Source organism: Oncorhynchus mykiss, chromosome 12 (assembly GCF_057628025.1).
Source record: "Oncorhynchus mykiss isolate SJ-2025 chromosome 12, ASM5762802v1, whole genome shotgun sequence".
NCBI lineage: Eukaryota > Metazoa > Chordata > Actinopteri > Salmoniformes > Salmonidae > Oncorhynchus > Oncorhynchus mykiss.
In genome coordinates, this window is record NC_143033.1 from 77319459 (window position 1) to 77338698 (window position 19240).

At 44.0% G+C, this 19240-nt stretch overlaps 1 protein-coding gene across 1 annotated transcript; it reads right to left on the bottom strand.

Moving 5' to 3' along the window:
- Positions 1 to 333: 333 nt before the first annotated feature.
- LOC110538425 (non-receptor tyrosine-protein kinase TYK2) lies at positions 334 to 15523 on the bottom strand. Its single transcript, XM_021625244.3, has 24 exons — positions 14895 to 15523; positions 14060 to 14268; positions 12113 to 12236; positions 10901 to 11033; positions 10592 to 10755; positions 9939 to 10323; positions 9642 to 9827; positions 9214 to 9371; positions 9026 to 9143; positions 8704 to 8887; positions 8422 to 8540; positions 8009 to 8182; positions 7638 to 7725; positions 7241 to 7368; positions 6877 to 7012; positions 4835 to 4986; positions 4560 to 4710; positions 4338 to 4429; positions 3988 to 4180; positions 3636 to 3754; positions 1616 to 1788; positions 1403 to 1520; positions 1127 to 1237; positions 334 to 1037 (listed from the first exon to the last, which is right to left on the bottom strand). The coding sequence occupies exons 2-24, from the start codon at positions 14244 to 14246 to the stop codon at positions 897 to 899; spliced, it is 3534 nt and encodes a 1177-aa protein (XP_021480919.3). The 5' UTR covers positions 14247 to 14268; positions 14895 to 15523; the 3' UTR covers positions 334 to 896.
- Positions 15524 to 19240: the final 3717 nt, after the last annotated feature.

Here is a 19240-nt window from a genome sequence, read left to right on the forward strand (position 1 = left end):
GTGTATGTCCATGATTGACAGAGGAAAATGTACTTTATTTTAGAAAAGCTCAACCAATTGGGAAAATATTTAGGCATAAAATCAAATTAGCTTTCGCCTCTAGGCACACTGGACCTTTTTATCTTATCCAATCTGAGTAGGCAGTTTGCTCAAATTGACAAACACAAGAAAACTTCCCTTTGCTTTGCACTCAACACCCTTTAAAATAAATACACAATTGGTCATTTACATTCAGTGAAAGTGTTATAAATGATGAGCTAACAATTTACAACCTGCATTTTTTGGACTTTGGTCAAATTGATTAAACACAGTGATACACAGGGATACAAATGCTTAATTTTCAACATTCGCCCACTCAAACATTTAATACATACAGACATAAGGAAAAACATATGATACAATAAAAACAACAAATGTTTAATATTTACATCAATACAGAAATAAAGAGAAACTGTTGGTAATATACATGCCTCAATTGAAGTGTTATATTAATCATGTGAACATTATGAGTGACAAATCATATTTCATATGATAGGGATCCTCCAACTCGGGCTAAAATGTAGCACCTAATTGGATCAGTCATGGAACATGAACCCGGTTCTCCTCCGGAGACAGCACTATAGCTGCCATTCAGGGAATTTCACACCTAAAAAAATAATATCTGTCGCATCAAAATAAAACAAGTGCCATCACTAAGGGCTCATCTATATGAATGAATAGATGGGAGTAACTAAAAACCTGAGTTCCAATTTATTAATACAAAGAGCAGTCTACTCCTTCAGAACAGACAGAGGGCACTATGGTGCAGGGTGTGGTGTAGACTCTAGAGTAGACTTGTAGCAAAGTGCTGAGGCATACAGGAGTAAGGCCAGCTGGCCTGTGAAAAAGTACGGTTCTCATTGGCTAATTTGGGCCAGCCACATATTGGGTTGCCGTTCGTATGTCTTGCGAATCGCTTCGATGGACTCCATGAGGGATTTGAAAGATGGCCGTCTCGCGGGGTCAAAGTCCCAACAATGCTGCATCAACATGTGGACCTGTTGAAAACAAGACAGATTCGTTCCCTAGGTGCATTTGGCTTACAGAAATAATGAAGACTGTGAGAGTGTTTAGCTGTATGCTTGACCTCGCTAGGACAGTCTCGGGGGCAGGGCAACCTATTGTGTTTCTCCAGCAGCTTGATCAGCACCATCACCGTCATCTGACCCTGCACGTTACCCATCATCTGAACAAACTTCTATAAAAAAAACACATACAAAACACACACGTCACAATTAATGCACTCAGCAAACCACACACTGACTGTATCAGTATTATGCAAAAAGTTGTTGTCCTTGATTAAATGGATCATGCAGATTTAGACTGAGCTAGTTTGAGAGAGATGGAGGGTGTCGTTTCGTACCACTGGAGGGCTCTGACGATGGTCACCGTGGGTCAGGACCTCATAGAGCGTCACGCCAAAGGACCAAATGTCTGAAGAGAAGGAAAACTTGCTCTCCTTCAGACACTCAATCGCATACCTGTAAAATAAGTCAAACACCTTTTTCATGCACACATCTGGACTCTAAATTAGCAGCCCAGAGCCCAGCAGGGAAGTAATGGCTCCAGGACTCACCAGTACACAGGACTGTCTCCATCCTCACGCACACGGTAGTAAACATCTCCCTCTGGGATGTATTTGGTAAGGCCAAAGTCCCCGATCTTCACCAGATGCTCATTCTCCACCAGTACGTTCCGGGCAGCCAAGTCCCGGTGGATGTATCGCTTCGAGTGCAGGTAATCCATCCCCTTAAAAGGAAAAAAAGCAGAAGGAGCAGGAGGAGAGATGAGGGAGACCAAGGTGAAAGAGAGTAGTGGTTAGAGAAGAAAATAGAGTACTTTAATCTATTGTTGTATAAAACAATATTCCAATATTGGATAGCAAATCTTCAACTTGAACCCAAACAGTGTACCAGCTACAGAACTAAACATAACCCTAGAAATAATCTAGATTACATATACAGTTGAAGTTGGAAGTTAACATACACTTAGGTTGGAGTCATTAAAACTAGTTTTTTCAACCACTACACAAATTTCTTGTTAACAAAACTATAGTTTTGGAAAGTCGGTTAGGACAAGTAATTTTTCCAACAATTGTTTACAGACAGATTATTTCACTGTATCACAATTCCAGTGGGTCAGAAGTTTACATACACTAAGTTAACTGTGCCTTCAAACAACATGGAAAATTACTGAAAATTATGTCATGGCTTTAGAAGCTTCTGATAGGCTAATTTACATAATTTACATAATTTGAGTCAATTGGAGGTGTACCCGCGGATGTATTTCAAGGCATACCTTCAAACTCAGTGCCTCTTTGCTTGACATCATGAGACAATCAAAAGAAATTAGCCAAGACCTCAGAAAAAATTGTAGACCTCCACAAGTCTGGATCATCCTTGGGAGCAATTTCCAAACGCCTGAAGGTACCATGTTCATCCATACAAACAATAGCGCACAAGTATGAACACCATGGGACCACGAAGCCGTGGGAAGGAGATGCGTTCTGTCTCCTAGAGATGAAAGTACTTTGGTGCGAAAAGTTACAATCTATCCCAGAACAACAGCAAAGGACCTTGTGAAGATGCTGGAGGAAACTGGTACAAAAGTATCTATATCCACTGTAAAACGAGTCCCATATCGACATAATCTGAAAGGGCCCTAAGCAAGGAAGAAGCCACTGCTCCAAAACCGCCATAAAAAAGCCGGACTGCGGTTTGCAACTGCACATGGGGACAAATATCATACTTTTTGGAGAAATGTCCTCTGGTCTGATTAAACAAAAATAGAACTGTTTGGCCATAATTGTTATGTTTGGAGGAAAAAGAGGGAGGCTTGCATGCCCAAGAAAACCATCCCAACCGTGAAGCACGGGGGTGGCAGCATCATGTTGTGGGGGTGCTTTGCTGCAGGAGAGACTAGTGCAACTTCACAAAATAGATGACATCATGAGGCAGGAAAATTATGTGGATATATTGAAGCAACATCTCAAGACATCAGTCAGGAAGTTAAAGCTTGGTAGCAAATGGGTCTTCCAAATGGACAATGACCCCAAGCATACTTCCAAATTTGTGGCAAAATGGCTTAAGGACAACAAAGACAAGGTATTGGAGTGGCCATCACAAAGCCCTGACCTCAATCCTATAGAAAATGTGTGGGCAGAACCGAAAAAGCATGTGTGAGCAAGGAGGCCTACAAACCTGACTCAGTTACACCAGCTCTGTCAGGAGGAATGGGCCAAAATTCACCCAACTTATTGTGGGAAGCTTGTGGAAGGCTACCCGAAACATTTGACCCAAGTTAAACAATTTAAAGGCAATGCTACCAAATACTAATTGAGTGTATGTAAACTTCTGACCCACTGGGAATGTGACGAAAGAAATAAAAGCTGAAATAAATAATTCTCTACTATTATTCTGACATTTCACATACTTAAAATAAATTGGTGATCCTAACTGACCTAAGACAGGGAATTTTTACTAGGATTAAATGTAAGGAATTGTGAAAAACTGAGTTTAAAGGTATTTGGCTAAGATGTATGTAAACTTCCGACTTCAACTGTATCTTTATATTACCATGCAGTGCTCCTGTCTCACCTGGCAGATCTGCTGTGCAAAGAGGAGGCTGTGAGCCACGCCCAGGCGGTGTTTGGCTAGGTACTCTCTAAGGCTGCCCAGCGGTAGGAACTCCATAATCAGCTGCACCGTCTGCCCTCCTGTGGAGACAACGAAACAGGCATTTACAGCAGTCACTCATACATACAGACGCTACCCTACACATGTATATGTGAACAGATGCTGGAAACCCACCACACATGAACATGTCATATGTAGGAAGGAGCCAAGCAAGAAACGTAATAAACAAGCACTGTATGAAAATGAGACAGCTAGTCATATACAGCAGGTGGATGACAGACAGGTGAGCTTGACTGGATCACATGCCACTCACCCAGCTCAGAGCAGCAGCCCTTGTACTTTACTATGTTGCTGTGGTAAAGAGACTTGAGGATCTCAATCTCCTTCATCCAGCCTTCATGGAGATGACTGCCTCCCTCATGCTTCAGGGCCTTCACTGCCACATAGTCCCCCGTCCCGTCGTTGGCTGGGTCATACACATAGAGCATCACCTTCCCAAAGTGACCCTGGAGACAGAGAGAGAGCACAAAGCATTCTCTCAGTTAGAGGGAGGCCAGGGAATAATGTTTTACATAACACCAGTAGATCACAAAGCACAACAGAAGATGAAGAGCACAGAGGGGTTTATAAGAGTCATGTTGTCCTGCGGGGAAATTAACTCACCTCCCCTAAGTCCCGGATCTTTTTCAAGTAGCGTTTGAGGAAAACGTTGGGGTCAGCATCCGGGAGAGACTCCAGGGGGGATATGTCAGGATCTGATCAGAAACCAGGAGAGCAACATTAAAGCAACACTAATCAATCTCGAAAATGTGGTCAATCTAAATGCTAGAAGAGGAAACAGAGAGAAACAGACTGTGATCCAAAGAATAAAAGGAGAGGACATACTCTTGATCTGTAGTTCAGTGAGCTCTCGAAGCACAGTACGGAAGGACGGCCTCTCCCGGGGTTCGTAGGTCAAACACATGCTAATGAAGCTGGCCAGTTCCTGCGACGAGGGTTCGGTGAGGCGACTCCGCGTCTCATAGAAACGCTCTTTCTGTTGGCAGGGTAGACGTCAGGGTTCAGTATGAATCACAGGCATGGTAAGAGGATGGCAGAAAAAATGAGTTATGATTAGAGGGAGGAGAATTGAAGGGCAGTGACGATAGGACTGTAGGTACCTCAGTGAGCGTGCTGCCACTCATGGGCAAATCTCCATTGTTGCAGATCTCCAACAGTGTGGCTCCAAAGCTCCACTGGTCAGCAGCTCTGCCGAATGGGGCACTGCTTGGCACACACTCCGGGGCGATCCATGGAATTCGCTCGACACGCTCTGTAGGGCATACAGACAGTCTAAGTCAGACCAGGCTATACAGTGCCTTGCGAAAGTATTCGGCCCCCTTGAACTTTGCGACCTTTTGCCACATTTCAGGCTTCAAACATAAAGATATAAAACTGTATTTTTTTGTGAAGAATCAACAACAAGTGGGACACAATCATGAAGTGGAACGACATTTATTGGATATTTCAAACTTTTTTAACAAATCAAAAACTGAAAAATTGGGCGTGCAATATTATTCAGCCCCTTTAATTTCAGTGCAGCGAACTCTCTCCAGAAATTCAGTGAGGATCTCTGAATGATCCAATGTTGACCTAAATGACTAATGATGATAAATACAATCCACCTGTGTATAATCAAGTCTCCGTATAAATGCACCTGCACTGTGATAGTCTCAGAGGTCCATTAAAAGCGCAGAGAGCATCATGAAGAACAAGGAACACACCAGGCAGGTCCGAGATACTGTTGTGAAGAAGTTTAAAGACTGATTTGGATACAAAAAGATTTCCCAAGCTTTAAACATGCCAAGGAGCACTGTGCAAGCGATAATATTGAAATGGAAGGAGTATCAGACCACTGCAAATCTACCAAGACCTGGCCATCCCTCTAAACTTTCAGCTCATACAAGGAGAAGACTGATCAGAGATGCAGCCAAGAGGCCCATGATCACTCTGGATGAACTGCAGAGATCTACAGCTGAGGTGGGAGACTCTGTCCATAGGACAACAATCAGTCGTATATTGCACAAATCTGGCCTTTATGGAAGAGTGGCAAGAAGAAAGCCATTTCTTAAAGATATCCATAAAAGGTGTCGTTTAAAGTTTGCCACAAGCCACCTGGGAGACACACCAAACATGTGGAAGAAGGTGCTCTGGTCAGATGAAACCAAAATGGAACTTTTTGGCAACAATGCAAAACGTTATGTTTGGCGTAAAAGCAACACAGCTGAACACACCATCCCCACTGTCAAACATGGTGGTGGCAGCATCATGGTTTGACCTGAGACTGGGACGGAGATTTGTCTTCCAACAAGACAATGATCCAAAACATAAAGCAAAATCTACAATGGAATGGTTCAAAAATGAACATATCCAGGTGTTAGAATGGCCAAGTCAAAGTCCAGACCTGAATCGAATCGAGAATCTGTGGAAAGAACTGAAAACTGCTGTTCACAAATGCTCTCCATCCAACCTCACTGAGCTCGAACTGTTTTGCAAGGAGGAATGGGAAAAAATTTCACTCTCTCGATGTGCAAAACTGATAGAGACATACCCCAAGCGACTTACAGCTGTAATCGCAGCAAAAGGTGGCGCTACAAAGTATTAACTTAAGGGGGCTGAATAATTTTGCACGCCCAATTTTTCTGTTTTTGATTTGTTAAAAAAGTTTGAAATATCCAATAAATGTCGTTCCACTTCATGATTGTGTCCCACTTGTTGTTGATTCTTCACAAAAAAAATACAGTTTTATATCTTTATGTTTGAAGCCTGAAATGTGGCAAAAGGTTGCAAAGTTCAAGGGGGCCGAATACTTTCTCACGGCACTGTATAATACCACTACATTCAGTAGGTTCATGAATCACATGGTCTCACAGCACAAACTAAATAACCTCTAAAGCCTTCCGGCTAAGTGTCAATATGATAATAAGTACAAGACAACCAGGAAGTAGGCCTCACAGCAACCAGGAAGTGGTTTACACAGGGCTTCCTGTGACTCAATCTGATCTAAACGAATGAAGATCAAACAAAATCACCAGAGACGGAAATTGAGGGTTGACAAAATAACTCGCTGTGGAGAGATTCTATTTCTCATGTAGTGAGTGTTGCCCAACATGGAAGTGGTCTGGTAGGAACCAACTGTTTCATTGGTCAAGTAGGAACTAACCTTCTCTGGACAGCACGTTGAGGGCAATGCCTGGATCGCTCAGCTTGACGAAGGGAAAGGTGCCCTCCTCCAGACCACGACGAGCCACCAGAATGTTTTTGGCACAGACGTTACCATGTACCAGTTGTTTAGTCTCCTGTAGTAACCAGGTCATAGAGGTAACAACATAAAGTACATTCAGGTCACTCAATAGTGGGAGATTAGGGTTGGCAATACATTAACTATGGACACAAGGGTTTAGAGTTTGAAACGGAGGGACTATCACAGAAGACAGGAGATCAACATCCTAAAAGATCATTGTTTCATACAATGAGTGAGGAGTAATCTTAGTTTGTTGTGATGTGAGGGTATCAGGCTGACTTACAAGGTAGCCCAGGGCACTGGCCAGCTGTTTGGCTACAGTAAATTTCCACTGAGGGGTGACCAGCGCCCTTTCCCTTCGCAGGAACACATCCAGAGGCCCAAACTCCACAAACTCCTCCACCATGATGTCTGCAGACAGGTCAAAGACAAGGATTATTATCAAGGATCACACCACTTACTGTTAGAGATGAGCGACACTTTAATTAGAATCAATACATTGAAGGGCTATGGTTTGGCTGAGAGTCAGGCTTGTTATTGCACTGTACACCAGTCCCGTTGCCTTGTAATTCAAACAACCAATACAATTAACCTTCTGAGAGGGAAGTGTCAGTGCTGAAGAAGGAAGTTGCACAGCTGAATGAGGAAGTGTGAGGTTGAGTAGTGCCATGGTGACTTACTCTCAGATCCTTTGACAGACACGCCGTGAACAAAGACCAGGTGACTGTGAGATACTTGGCTCATCAGACTGGCTGTTTCAAAGAATGCCTATGAGAGGACAGGAAAGAGGAAGGATTATCATCACATTGTAAACAAAGGTTCACATTCAACAGAGTTGAATTGGTGAAAACGGTAGTTTAGAACCAACAAGGTACTTAAGAAACCGTTGTGTGATTGTGGCAAACTGGGTTGGTACCTAGGATGGTGTTATCGCACAGAGCTAAAGTCCAGGCATCATCACACAGAGCTAAACTCTTCAGGTCTCAGGTAAGGTTACTCATCACGCAATCAATTCCTGTAAGAGGATAATGATACAGTAATGGTAACTCACTAATGCTACGTCCTTGTGGCTCTGGTCCAAGATCTTAAGAACCACTCGGATCTCTTTGCAATCAGTAAGATTGTTGTTCCACTTGTCCTCCTCATCCTCCTCCTCTGCTCCGCCCCGCACCAACAGACTGCCCGAGTAGATGTTGGTCCTGGTCCCACGGCCCAGATGCTGCTCCTGAGCACAGGGACAAACAGCCATTTTAGAAGTACTGGGTACAAACCGGACAAAGATAGAGAAGAGCATCAGTGTTCAGTAGGGAAAAATGTATTGGAATTTAGTGAAACTGGGAGGTACTGTTGCAAAATGTTTCTCTACGGTGTGCCCTACTGAATATAACCCAGGTGAAACATACACAAAGGAGGGTGCTGACAGACAGAGAGAAGTATAGAAGAGAAGAATGCCCTCTCTCTCACCTGGGTGATCTCCTTGTCTTTGATCTGATGGAACCTCAGCTGAGTCAGACAGAGGGCCACAGAGTCAGGCTGAACACACTGGTCCGCACCCTGCCTCATCACCAAGAGGTTGGACAGTTCTGCAGCACACAAACACTCGTTTAAATACAGCACAGGAAAACATGGGACACACAACACATCCTTACAGAATAACATCTCTGTACATATGTTGAGCTGTGGTATGTTAGGGGCAGAACAACACCAATGCACATCTATAAAAAAACACATCACACCCAAACTAACCTGCAGGTCGGGGTAGGCAGCATTTCTTCACAGTGAAATTGTCCGTGCCAGACTTGAGCACAAAGGTCTTGAGGCTGTCGGTGAGCTCCTTGACACTGGAGAACTCCCGGTCCCAGCCTTCCAGAGAAAACACTGAACCACTATGCAGGATCCTGAACTGCTTGTGGATTGCAGCTTGTCCATTCTATAGGAAGCCAGCAAAGACACACACATGCATCCAAATATATAACTTCTAATGACATTGTATTGCTTTTTATATTTTTGGACTTGACATTTTCCATGTTCCTCGTCCTTCAGGGCTTTGGTGCGGAGGCACGTTTACCTGACTCTTGTTTAGAACAGCTAATATGATGCGGTGGTAGTCGAGGACGCTCCAGCGCACAAGAAAGGCTCCCTCTTCAACTGCTTCCTTCCTCAGTCTCTGCAGCACAAAGTCATCACTGAAAAAGACAGTCAGAATTGCAGTGGGAGCCAGGGAAGTGTGTGTGTGTGTGTGTGTGTGTTACTCACTTCATTGGTCCATGGAGGCCATTGGTGGCACTGAGCACTACTCTGGGCGGAGCCACCTCGTGACACAGGTAGTGGTGTGCGTCTGCAGTAAGCCGGAAGTACCCGTCCAGCAGGGAGACGAAAGACAGAGCCTCAAGGCTGGAATTCATTTGAACCTCCTACACACATATACACATATCATCCTCGGAAAACACCACCTACACGCATTTCGCAGTCAGATACTCCGCTTCCACACAGACATACATCATATAGTAAGATGCAACTTCACACACAAACCTAACTTGAGATCCGCACACTTGACTTAGGTTTTCGTATAAATCATGCAATGTTGTCAATGGGGGATTTGCACAAAACATGGAGCTACGTGTGTGTATCTCAAGATAAGTTTGGGGCCCAACAGAAAGCAGTTGAGAGGCAGGTGCTCGAACCATAGAGAAGTTGTCCTGTTTAAAGATGCTGACGTTGGCTCCAGTGATGGTGATGTGGGAGATTTCAGGGAAGTCGCAGAAAGATGTCCATGTGTCAGAGGAGTTGGGTTCTTGCTGGAGGGGCGATTGCTTCACACTTTTCCGATTCCCTAAGTAATCGTTCCCAAAGTAACTGTTGGCCTGAGGCTAGAACAGATAGACACAACTTACAGAAGGCAATACTACGAGAAACACACAAAGGCACAGTTCTAACTAGCAGTCAAAGAGCCTGATAAACATCCAATGGGACAGACATACGTTCTGCACTGTCATCTTCCTCCACTGAATCCCCTTGGTACCAGACACCATGACCTCATGCATGACCTGAGGGCCAACGTTCCCAGGGTCAGAGGCCCCGTGGGCGTGGCTGGTGTTGAGGTAGGAGCCGCTCCCGTCGCCCCCGTCCTTCCTCAGCTCCAGTTGGGCCGCGAGGAAGGTCTCGGTACCGAAGCGCGGGGCTAGGTGCTCCAGAGTAGACAGGTATTTATACATGACCTCCTGGGAGCCCAGGCGTCCTACGTCCACAGTGTGCTCCTGGAAGGTCTTCACGAAGTCAGCAAAAACACGCCGGATACGGATCTTGGTCAGGAAGTTGTCCCTCGCTATGTGTTTGGAGAAGGATCTCGGAATGCAGCGCAGGAAGCTACAGTATGGCAAGGGGAATACGGAAGTCAATCAAAACATTACGGCTGTGTTTGTAAAGGCACTAGTTTCCCTATATAGTGCACTAGTTCCCCTATATAGTGCACTAGTTTCCCTCTATAGTGCACTAGTTTCCCTATATAGTGCACTAGTTTTGATAGTGAATAAGGTGTCATTTTCAACACCGCCTCAGACTATAGTAATGTCTGAAACCTTGTCAAAGCCCTTCCTGAAGCAATGCATCCCATCCCCTCTGACTCATGGCTTACCTGACAGACTTGGCCACTTCCTGTAGCGTGCAGCCTGAGCGCAGGGCCTGGTGAGAGAGGTGCAGCACAGCCATCCCCAGACTCTCATTCTTAAAGCGACTCAACTCTTCCTTTCCTTGAGCATCCTCCATTGGCGTGACATCATTCACAAAATCAAACTTTGCCTAAGAGAAACAAAAAGGGAAATGAGTTTTTTCACCATATGAAAACATTCGTGTGACACAGGAATATTATGTTAATGCACACTTCCACAGGAATATATGAATACAAACACATTTTGGATAAAACACGCCTCATTCTGAAACTCACCTGGCAGAAGAGGTATTCCAGGGAGGTCATTTCTAGCAGAGGTGAGCCCCCGTGCTCTGTCCCTGACCGTGGGGCATATCGCGACACTGACGGCTCCTTCTCACTCAACCCATGCCAATTCCGAAAGTAAAACCTGGGAACAGAAAGAGAAAATTCCCTATATAAATATGCCTGTACACAAAAGCATTCAGTGCATCGTCTCCCCATACAGACCAATACTAACTCTCTCTCTCACACACACCCACACTATAAAAACAGTTGGCTGGTATGCCCTAGCCAGTCTGAGCGGTCGGCTCCCGCTAGCACAGTTATGCTGACTGGGACTTGGGTTCTGATCCTCCACAGGATGTCCGTTCAGAACAATGCTGATGCTTCTCTGGGTTCTGACCCTACACAGGATGTCCGTTCAGAACAATGCTGATGCTTCTCTGGGTTCTGACCCTACACAGGATGTCCGTTCAGAACAATGCTGATGCTTCTCTGGGTTCTGACCCTACACAGGATGTCCGTTCAGAACAATGCTGATGCTTCTCTGGGTTCTGACCCTACACAGGATGTCCGTTCAGAACAATGCTGATGCTTCTCTGGGTTCTGACCCTACACAGGATGTCCGTTCAGAACAATGCTGATGCTTCTCTGGGTTCTGATCCTCCACAGGATGTCCATCCAGAACAATGCTGATGCTTCTCTGGGTTCTGACCCTACACAGGATGTCCGTTCAGAACAATGCTGATGCTTCTCTGGGTTCTGACCCTACACAGGATGTCCGTTCAGAACAATGCTGATGCTTCTCTGGGTTCTGATCCTACACAGGATGTCCGTTCAGAACAATGCTGATGCTTCTCTGGGTTCTGATGCTACACAGGATGTCCGTTCAGAACAATGCTGATGCTTCTCTGGGTTCTGACCCTACACAGGATGTCCGTTCAGAACAATGCTGATGCTTCTCTGGGTTCTGATCCTACACAGGATGTCCGTTCAGAACAATGCTGATGCTTCTCTGGGTTCTGATCCTACACAGGATGTCCGTTCAGAACAATGCTGATGCTTCTCTGGGTTCTGACCCTACACAGGATGTTCGGGATAACTACGGTAGACTGAACAGCCAAACTAACGGGACTCAAGGGAAACTGAAGGGAGTGTGAGGGAAATGAAGTTAGGGAGAAGGGGACGGACGGCCCTTTTTTTTTAAACACACACACACAAACTAACCTCATGCGATAATGGAGTGTCAGTCTTGTCTGCTCTTCTGAGTTGAAGAAATGGTTGGGACTGTACCAACAGTGGGATTCAGGGTCATACAGGGAAAACAGGACATGGCACAGTGGAGTGATACCTAGGGGGACAGATATATAGGTTACACACACCTTGGATTCACCCTTTCAATGACATACAGTGCATTCATAAAGTATTCAGACCCCTTCACTTTTTCCACATTTTGTTACGGTACAGCCTTATTCTAAAGTGGATTACATTTTTAAAATGTCCTCATCAATCTACACACAAAACCCCATAATGACAAAGTGAAAATAGGTTTTTAGACATTTTTGCAAATGTAAAAAAAAAAAAAAAACTCTAATACCTTATTCACATAAGTATTTAGATCCTTTGCGATGAGACTCGAAATTGAGCTCAGGTGCATCCTGTTTCCATTGATCATCTTTGAGAAGTTTTATACAACTTGATTGGAGTCCACCTGTGGTAAATTAAATTGATTGGACATGATTTGGAAAGGCACACACCTGTCTATATAAGGTCCCACAGTTGACAGTGAATGTCAAAGCAAAATCCAAGCCATGAGGTCGAAGGAATTGTACATAGGAATTGTACATAGACAGGGTTGTGTCAAGGCACAGACCTGGGGAAGGGTACCAAAACATTTCTGCAGCATTGAAGGTCCCAAAGAACACAGTGGCCTCCATCATTCTTAAACTGAAGAAGCTTGGAAAAACCAAGACTCTTCCTAGAGCTGGCCGCCCAGCCAAACTGAGCAATCGGGGAAGTAGGGCCTTGGTCAGGGAGGTGACCAAGAACCCTATGTTCACTTTGACAGAGCTCCAGAGTTCCTCTGTGGAGATGGGAGAACCTTCCAGAAAGACAACCATCTCTGCAGCACTCCACCAATTAAGCCTTGCTGGTAGAGTGGCCAGATGGAAGCCACTAAATAAAAAGGCACATGACAACCCACTTGGAGTTTGCCAAAAGGCATCTAAATGACTGACCATGAGAAACAAGATTCTCTGGTCAGATTAAACCAAAATTGAACTCTATGGCCTGAATGCCAAGCGTCACGTTTGGAGGAAACCAGGAAACCAGGCACCTTACCTGGCAAATAACATCCCTACAGTTAATCATGGAGGTGGAAGCATCATGCGGTGGGGATGTTTTTCAGCGGCAGGGACTGGGAGACTAGTCAGGATCGAGGGAAAGATGAACAGCGCAAAGTACATCGTTGATGAAAACCTGCTCCAGAGCACTCAGGACCTCTGAAGCGAAGGTTCACCTTCCAACAGGACAACAACTTGAAGCACACAGCCAAGACAACGCAGGAGTGGCTTCAGGACAAGTCTCTGTATGTCCCGGTCTACCATTTCTGGAGAGACCTAAAAATAGCTGTTCAGCGACACTCCCCAACCAACCTGACCGAGCTTGAGAGGATCTGCAGAAAAGAATAGGAGAAACTTCCCAGATACTGGTGTGTCACGCTTGTAGCGTCATACCCAAGAAGACTTGAGGCTGTAATCACTGCCAAAGGTACTTCAACAAAGTACTGAGTAAAGGGTCTGAATACTTGCGTAAATATTTCAAGTTTTAATACACTTGCAAGCATTTCTAAAAACCTGTTTTTGGTTAATCATTATGGGGTAATGTGTGTAGATTGATGAGGAAAATAAACGATTTAATCAATTTTAGAATAAGGCTGTAACGTAAAAAAATTTGGAAATTGTGAAGGGGTCTGAATACTTTCTGAATACCCTGTGAAACCCAGATTCCTGTGGTCATCAACCCAAACACACCCTTATGTGGCAGGCTGTCAATGTCCTCATACATGAGGAAACAGAACACCACACAGCTAACCGGAGAGTCCTAAATTCTTTCTCAATACTCACACAAAATATTGTTTGTTTCATGAAAATAATAAATGGCACTGGTTCTTACCCACAGTCTGTGCTGCAGAGATGGAAAGCTCCTCGGCTGTCACTTTACCCTCTGTGTGGGTCAGATAGCGCTCCCCTGCCTTGGTCCAAAACAGATAAACATGGACGCCTGGTCCCTGAGGAGGCTCACACTGGCCTGTGGATGACCCTGTCCTGGTACTCTTGGAGCGGCCACGTCGAGACATCATGGACCAGGCTGGGTCACAACACCTGTCCCAGGTAGGAAGTAAAAGAAAAGTATTTCACTGTAATCCAGCATTTACCACAAGCAGTAATTCAATAGTGTCTTGCGGTGCAGAATCACTCATTGAAAAGGCAATTAGATAACAATTAAGGACATACGTTTTATACATGGGTTTTGTTAATATCAACAACAAAAATTATACTCAATTACAAAGTAAGCCTTATTGTAGCAAGTAAGCACATCTGGATCAAATAGATTTGTTACCATGTAATTGATCGGCATTATTACCATGTTCTGAGAACTCGCGATATGATTCAATGTTTTCTAGTAAGGCCTTCCGGGTATTGCACATGAACATCAGTAAAGACGCAAATTTAACGATAACATGACATGAAAATCCGGATATAATTTATCCAATGTTTCCACATTTTAAAAACCTATTCTCACCAATACATTAATCACTTCGTCATCGAACTGATTGATCACGGATATGGTGGCATATAGCCTACTGTGTACTGTAAACAATTGTAAACCAGTGGCATAAAGCCCACTTCCTATAATACTGATATAGTATACTTTACCCGCGAATGCAGGAATAAACCCGGGTATTTGTAAATTGTACTGCACATTTGTCAAACTACAGATTTCTTACCATTTAGTTGCGTCCCTAAAACGTATAGTTAGAAAACCCAATGCAGGTTGAAACGAAGTCCACTCTTCGTATGATTTCCTAATGCGTGTTTCCCCTACTCCTACGCATGCCCGTGAAGCGCATAGATGGAGAAGTCAGCTTCAAAATGAAAACACCGAAACCACTTTTGGCCACTCCCCTAGAACCAGCTGTACTACAGTAGGCTTGTGGGATAGATCAAATCCAATTGTATTTATCACATGCGCCGAATACAGCAGTTGTAGACCTTATCGTGAAATGCTTACTTACAAGCCCTTAACCAACATTGCAGTTCAAGAAATACACTACCATTCAAAAGTTTGAGGTCACTTAGAAATGTCCTTGTTTTCCATGAAAACATACATGAAATGAGTTGCAAAATGAATAGGAAATATAGTCAAGACGTTGACAAAGTTATAAATAATGATTGTTAATCGAAATAATAATTGTGTCCCTTCAAATTTTGCTTTCATCAAAGAATCCTCCATTTGCAGCAATTACAGCCTTGCAGACCCTTGGCATTCTAGTTGTCAATTTGTTGAGGTAATCTGAAGAGATTTCACCCCATGCTTCCTGAAGCACCTCTCACAAATTGGCTTGGTGGTAGCGATGGGCATTTCCGGCTCTTTTCAGTGAGCCAGCTCGTTCGGATCAGCTCACCAAAAAGAGCCGGCTCTTTTGGCTCCCAAACGGCTCTTTTAAAAACATGTTTTGTATTTTTTCCAAGTCAAACAGTTTGCGATAGTTTGACTATGATTGTTGTTAAAACAATTCGAATTAAATTATAAAATGAAATCATACTCTACCTTAACCACAATGTATTTAAAAATGCATGTTTTGTTATGTAAAAGAATGCAAGTAAACATTTGCATTTAAAGTATACATTTTTAATGTATAATAACAAAGTGCATATAAATCGAACCATTCAAAACGAATACAATCTGAACAGAATAATACATTACACCATATCAAAGAAAAATAAATAACAATGTGCAAAACTGCAGCATCCCACTTAAAACATGAATCTGTTCCCTCTTTCCTCTCTCTTTATTGCCATGTTATAACCAGCAGCACACAGCAATGCTGACCATATTTGGCCATATTTGGCTTTTATGAGACATTTTCATTCAGAAATGCAAGCTGCCCCACTTTTGAGGGGCTGATGCGGTTTCTTCTCTCTGTAATTATTTGTCCCGTTTTCGAGAAGACCCACGGATGTGGCCACTATGCAGAGTCTCCCTGTCATGACTTTAGTAAGCTGTGGGTAGACAGAGGCCTTGTTCTTCCACCAGCTCAGGGGCTCCTCCAAATAGGATCGGACCTCCATTTATGGCATCTGCTGAGGGATTCCTTCGTGCTGCATCCCCAGTTGCTCTCTCGTCAAACAGCATCCAGCAGACATTTGTGGCACTACTGCTGCTGGTGCTTCTGATCCCTCTTCTTCCTGGTGCCTGAGCCAGCTGACTGCTGGGGCTGTCCCTCCCTGTTGCTGAGGTTATTATTTGAAGAGCCTCATCAATCGCTCTGGCATCACTGAAGGCTAACTTCTTATACCTGGGGTCAAGTGTAGCGGTTTCTGATAGCAGGTGATTATATTCCATTCTGTGGAACTTTCTGTCCATTGATGAACATAGGGTGTCCATCAACTCTGTCACATGTCACATGTCCTGTGGACGTGCTACCTGTCCCAGACCTGCTGTTTTCAACTCTCTAGAGACAGCAAGAGTGGTAGAGATACTCTTAATGATTGGCTATGAAAAGTCAACTGACATTTACTCCTGGGGTGCTGACTTGCTACACCCTCGACAACTACTGTGATTATTATTATTTGATCATGCTGGTCATTTATGAACATTTGAACATCTTGGCCATGTTGTTATAATCTCCACCCGGCACAGCCAGAAGAGGACTGGCCACCCCTCATAGCCTGGTTCCTCTCTAGGTTTCTTCCTAGGTTTTGGCCTTTCTAGGGAGTTTTTCCTAGCCACCGTGCTTCTACACCTGCATTGCTTGCTGTTTGGGGTTTTAGGCTGGGTTTCTGTACAGCACTTTGAGATATCAGCTGATGTACGAAGGGCTATATAAATACATTTGATTTGGTTACATTTGCTTCTCTCTGTCGGCTGGCTGTGATTCACTGCAGGCCCTTACACAGGAGTATCATTTTTGAGGCTGTCACAGCTGAAAAGAGAGAACAGTAATGTATTAGTTCAGTTTAACATTTTGTCTACTGATACTACATTCTCATCTACATATATAATACTGGATTAAATAATGATGTAGTAATAACGGCTTACTGTACCTCTCTCCACAGTGACCTGCTCAAAGGGTTCCAGGACTCTGTCCACCACCTCCCATTCCTCTTTGATCAGAGCATCAACAGGTGCATTGACAATGACCAGGGTAGAGATGATGGCATCCTTGGACTCAGGAAACTGCTTCAACATCTAAAATGTTGAATTCCACCTTGTAGTGTAGTCTTGTTCAGGCCTCAGCTCAGGCATCCCCATCTGGCGTTGTGTAGAATTTCGTTTTTCAGTACCTACTGTCCTCCTGTGGAAGTATTCCACAGCTGCTTTCACTTTGTCCACAGTGGGCTTCATCATCTTCAGAGCATCTCTTACAATCAGGTTGATTGTGTGGGAAAGACATGGATGATGGGTCGGTCCATTTAAACATTTTCACGACTTTGGTTATGTTCGCTGCATTGTCGCTAACACAACAGACCACTTTTCCATCTGCTTGCCACTCTCAACAGTTCCTCTGACAAATTATCTGAGGTGTGTCTGTCGCTGAACTCAAAGCAGTCCAGAAGACAGCTCGACATTGAAGAATCTTCAATGAAGTGACATGTAACCGACATGTAAGAAGTGGTCGCCCTTGATGTCCAGCAGTCAGTGGTAAGGCAAACTGCAGTAGCTTTTTGGACTCTTTCCCGCACTGAAGCCTGTGTGCTCTTGTACAGTTTTGGAATAAGTGATTTTGAAAGGGTTTTCCTGCTTGGAATTGTGTACATTGGATTTAGACTATTGCTATAATTTTTAAAACCTCTGTCCTCCACGATTGAAAATGACTGGAGGACAATCATTTTAGCCAATGCAATATCTATTTGGCCTTGTTTTGCTACAGACATAGACTTTGGCATAAACTGGTCCATAGAAAACAGCGTTGCTGTGGGTCGCGGAGTAGGCCTACTTGACTGAGTGGAAACATCTCCACTTGTGGAGGTGCTGGCTCCACCACTATCACTAGCAGGTCTGCTAGTTTCTCGAAGCTCCTCTACAGCTAGCTTCACAGTTGGGTGTAAAGTCGCATATGCCGGTGTAGGTTGTGCATTGAACCAGCTTTATATGAGATTTGGTTTGGCAAATTCTACTCCATGCTCTAACATTGTCTACATTATTAAAATGCATCCACATGCTACTGTGCTTCCGTTTCCAGCTGTTGTTTTCAGTTATCCTTCCTCTCTCTCCTTCTCGGCAGCTAAGTGTGTGACTGTGTTAGTTGGCTCGAGCCTCCCTCACGCATCTTTGGTTCATTGGTTGACACTGTGTGTCTGATTGTCAGGAACAACAGGTGAGGCTGTTAGTCTGAGCAGACAGTCAAAACAAATGTGTGTGCGCTTGAGCATTTAGGCCAATATTATTTTTTATTTCGTTTTTTTGAATTAGTTAATTTTCATTATTTAAATATTTTTATTATTCATATCTTAATTTTTGTATATTTTTATAAATAGATTTGGCCCTTCTGATATGCGAGCCGGCTCCCAACATTCACCTACAAGAGCCGGCTCTTAAGAGCCGACTCGTTGGCGAACGACCCATCACTACTTGATGGGAATTTCTTACAGTACCTTATGGTCAAGTGGCACCCATAACAGCTCAATAGGGTTGAGATCCGGTGACTGTGCTGGCCACTCCTTATAGACAGAATATCAGCTGACTGCTTCTTCCCTAAATAGTTATTGCATAGTTTGGAGCTGTGCTTTGGGTCATTGTCCTGTTGTAGGAAGAAATTGGCTCCAATTAAGCACTGTCCACAGGGTACGGCATGGCGTTGAAAAATGGAGTGATAGCCTTCCTTCTTCAAGATTCCTTTTACCCAGTACAAATCTCCCACTTTACCACCACCAAAGCACCCCCAGACCATCACATTGCCTCCACCATGCTTGACAGATGGCGTCAAGCACTCCTCCAGCATATTTCATTTTTTTTCTGCATCTTACGAATGTTCTTCTTTGTGATCCGAACACCTCAAACTTAGATTTGTCTGTCCATAACACTTTTTTCCAATCTTCCTCTGTCCAGTGTCTGTTCTTTTGCCCATCT

What these genes read in the sequence shown, in the direction of transcription:
- LOC110538425 (XM_021625244.3), bottom strand. Translation starts at nt 14,246, where the DNA reads ATGATGTCTCGACGTGGCCGCTCCAAGAGTACCAGGACAGGGTCATCC. An exon ending in CTGTTCTAAACAAGAGTCAG is followed by an intron (nt 8,888 to 9,025) that starts GTAAACGTGCCT and finishes GGCTTCCTATAG; the next exon opens with AATGGACAAGCTGCAATCCA. An exon ending in GCCACAAGGACGTAGCATTA is followed by an intron (nt 7,726 to 8,008) that starts GTGAGTTACCAT and finishes GTCCTCTCATAG; the next exon opens with GCATTCTTTGAAACAGCCAG.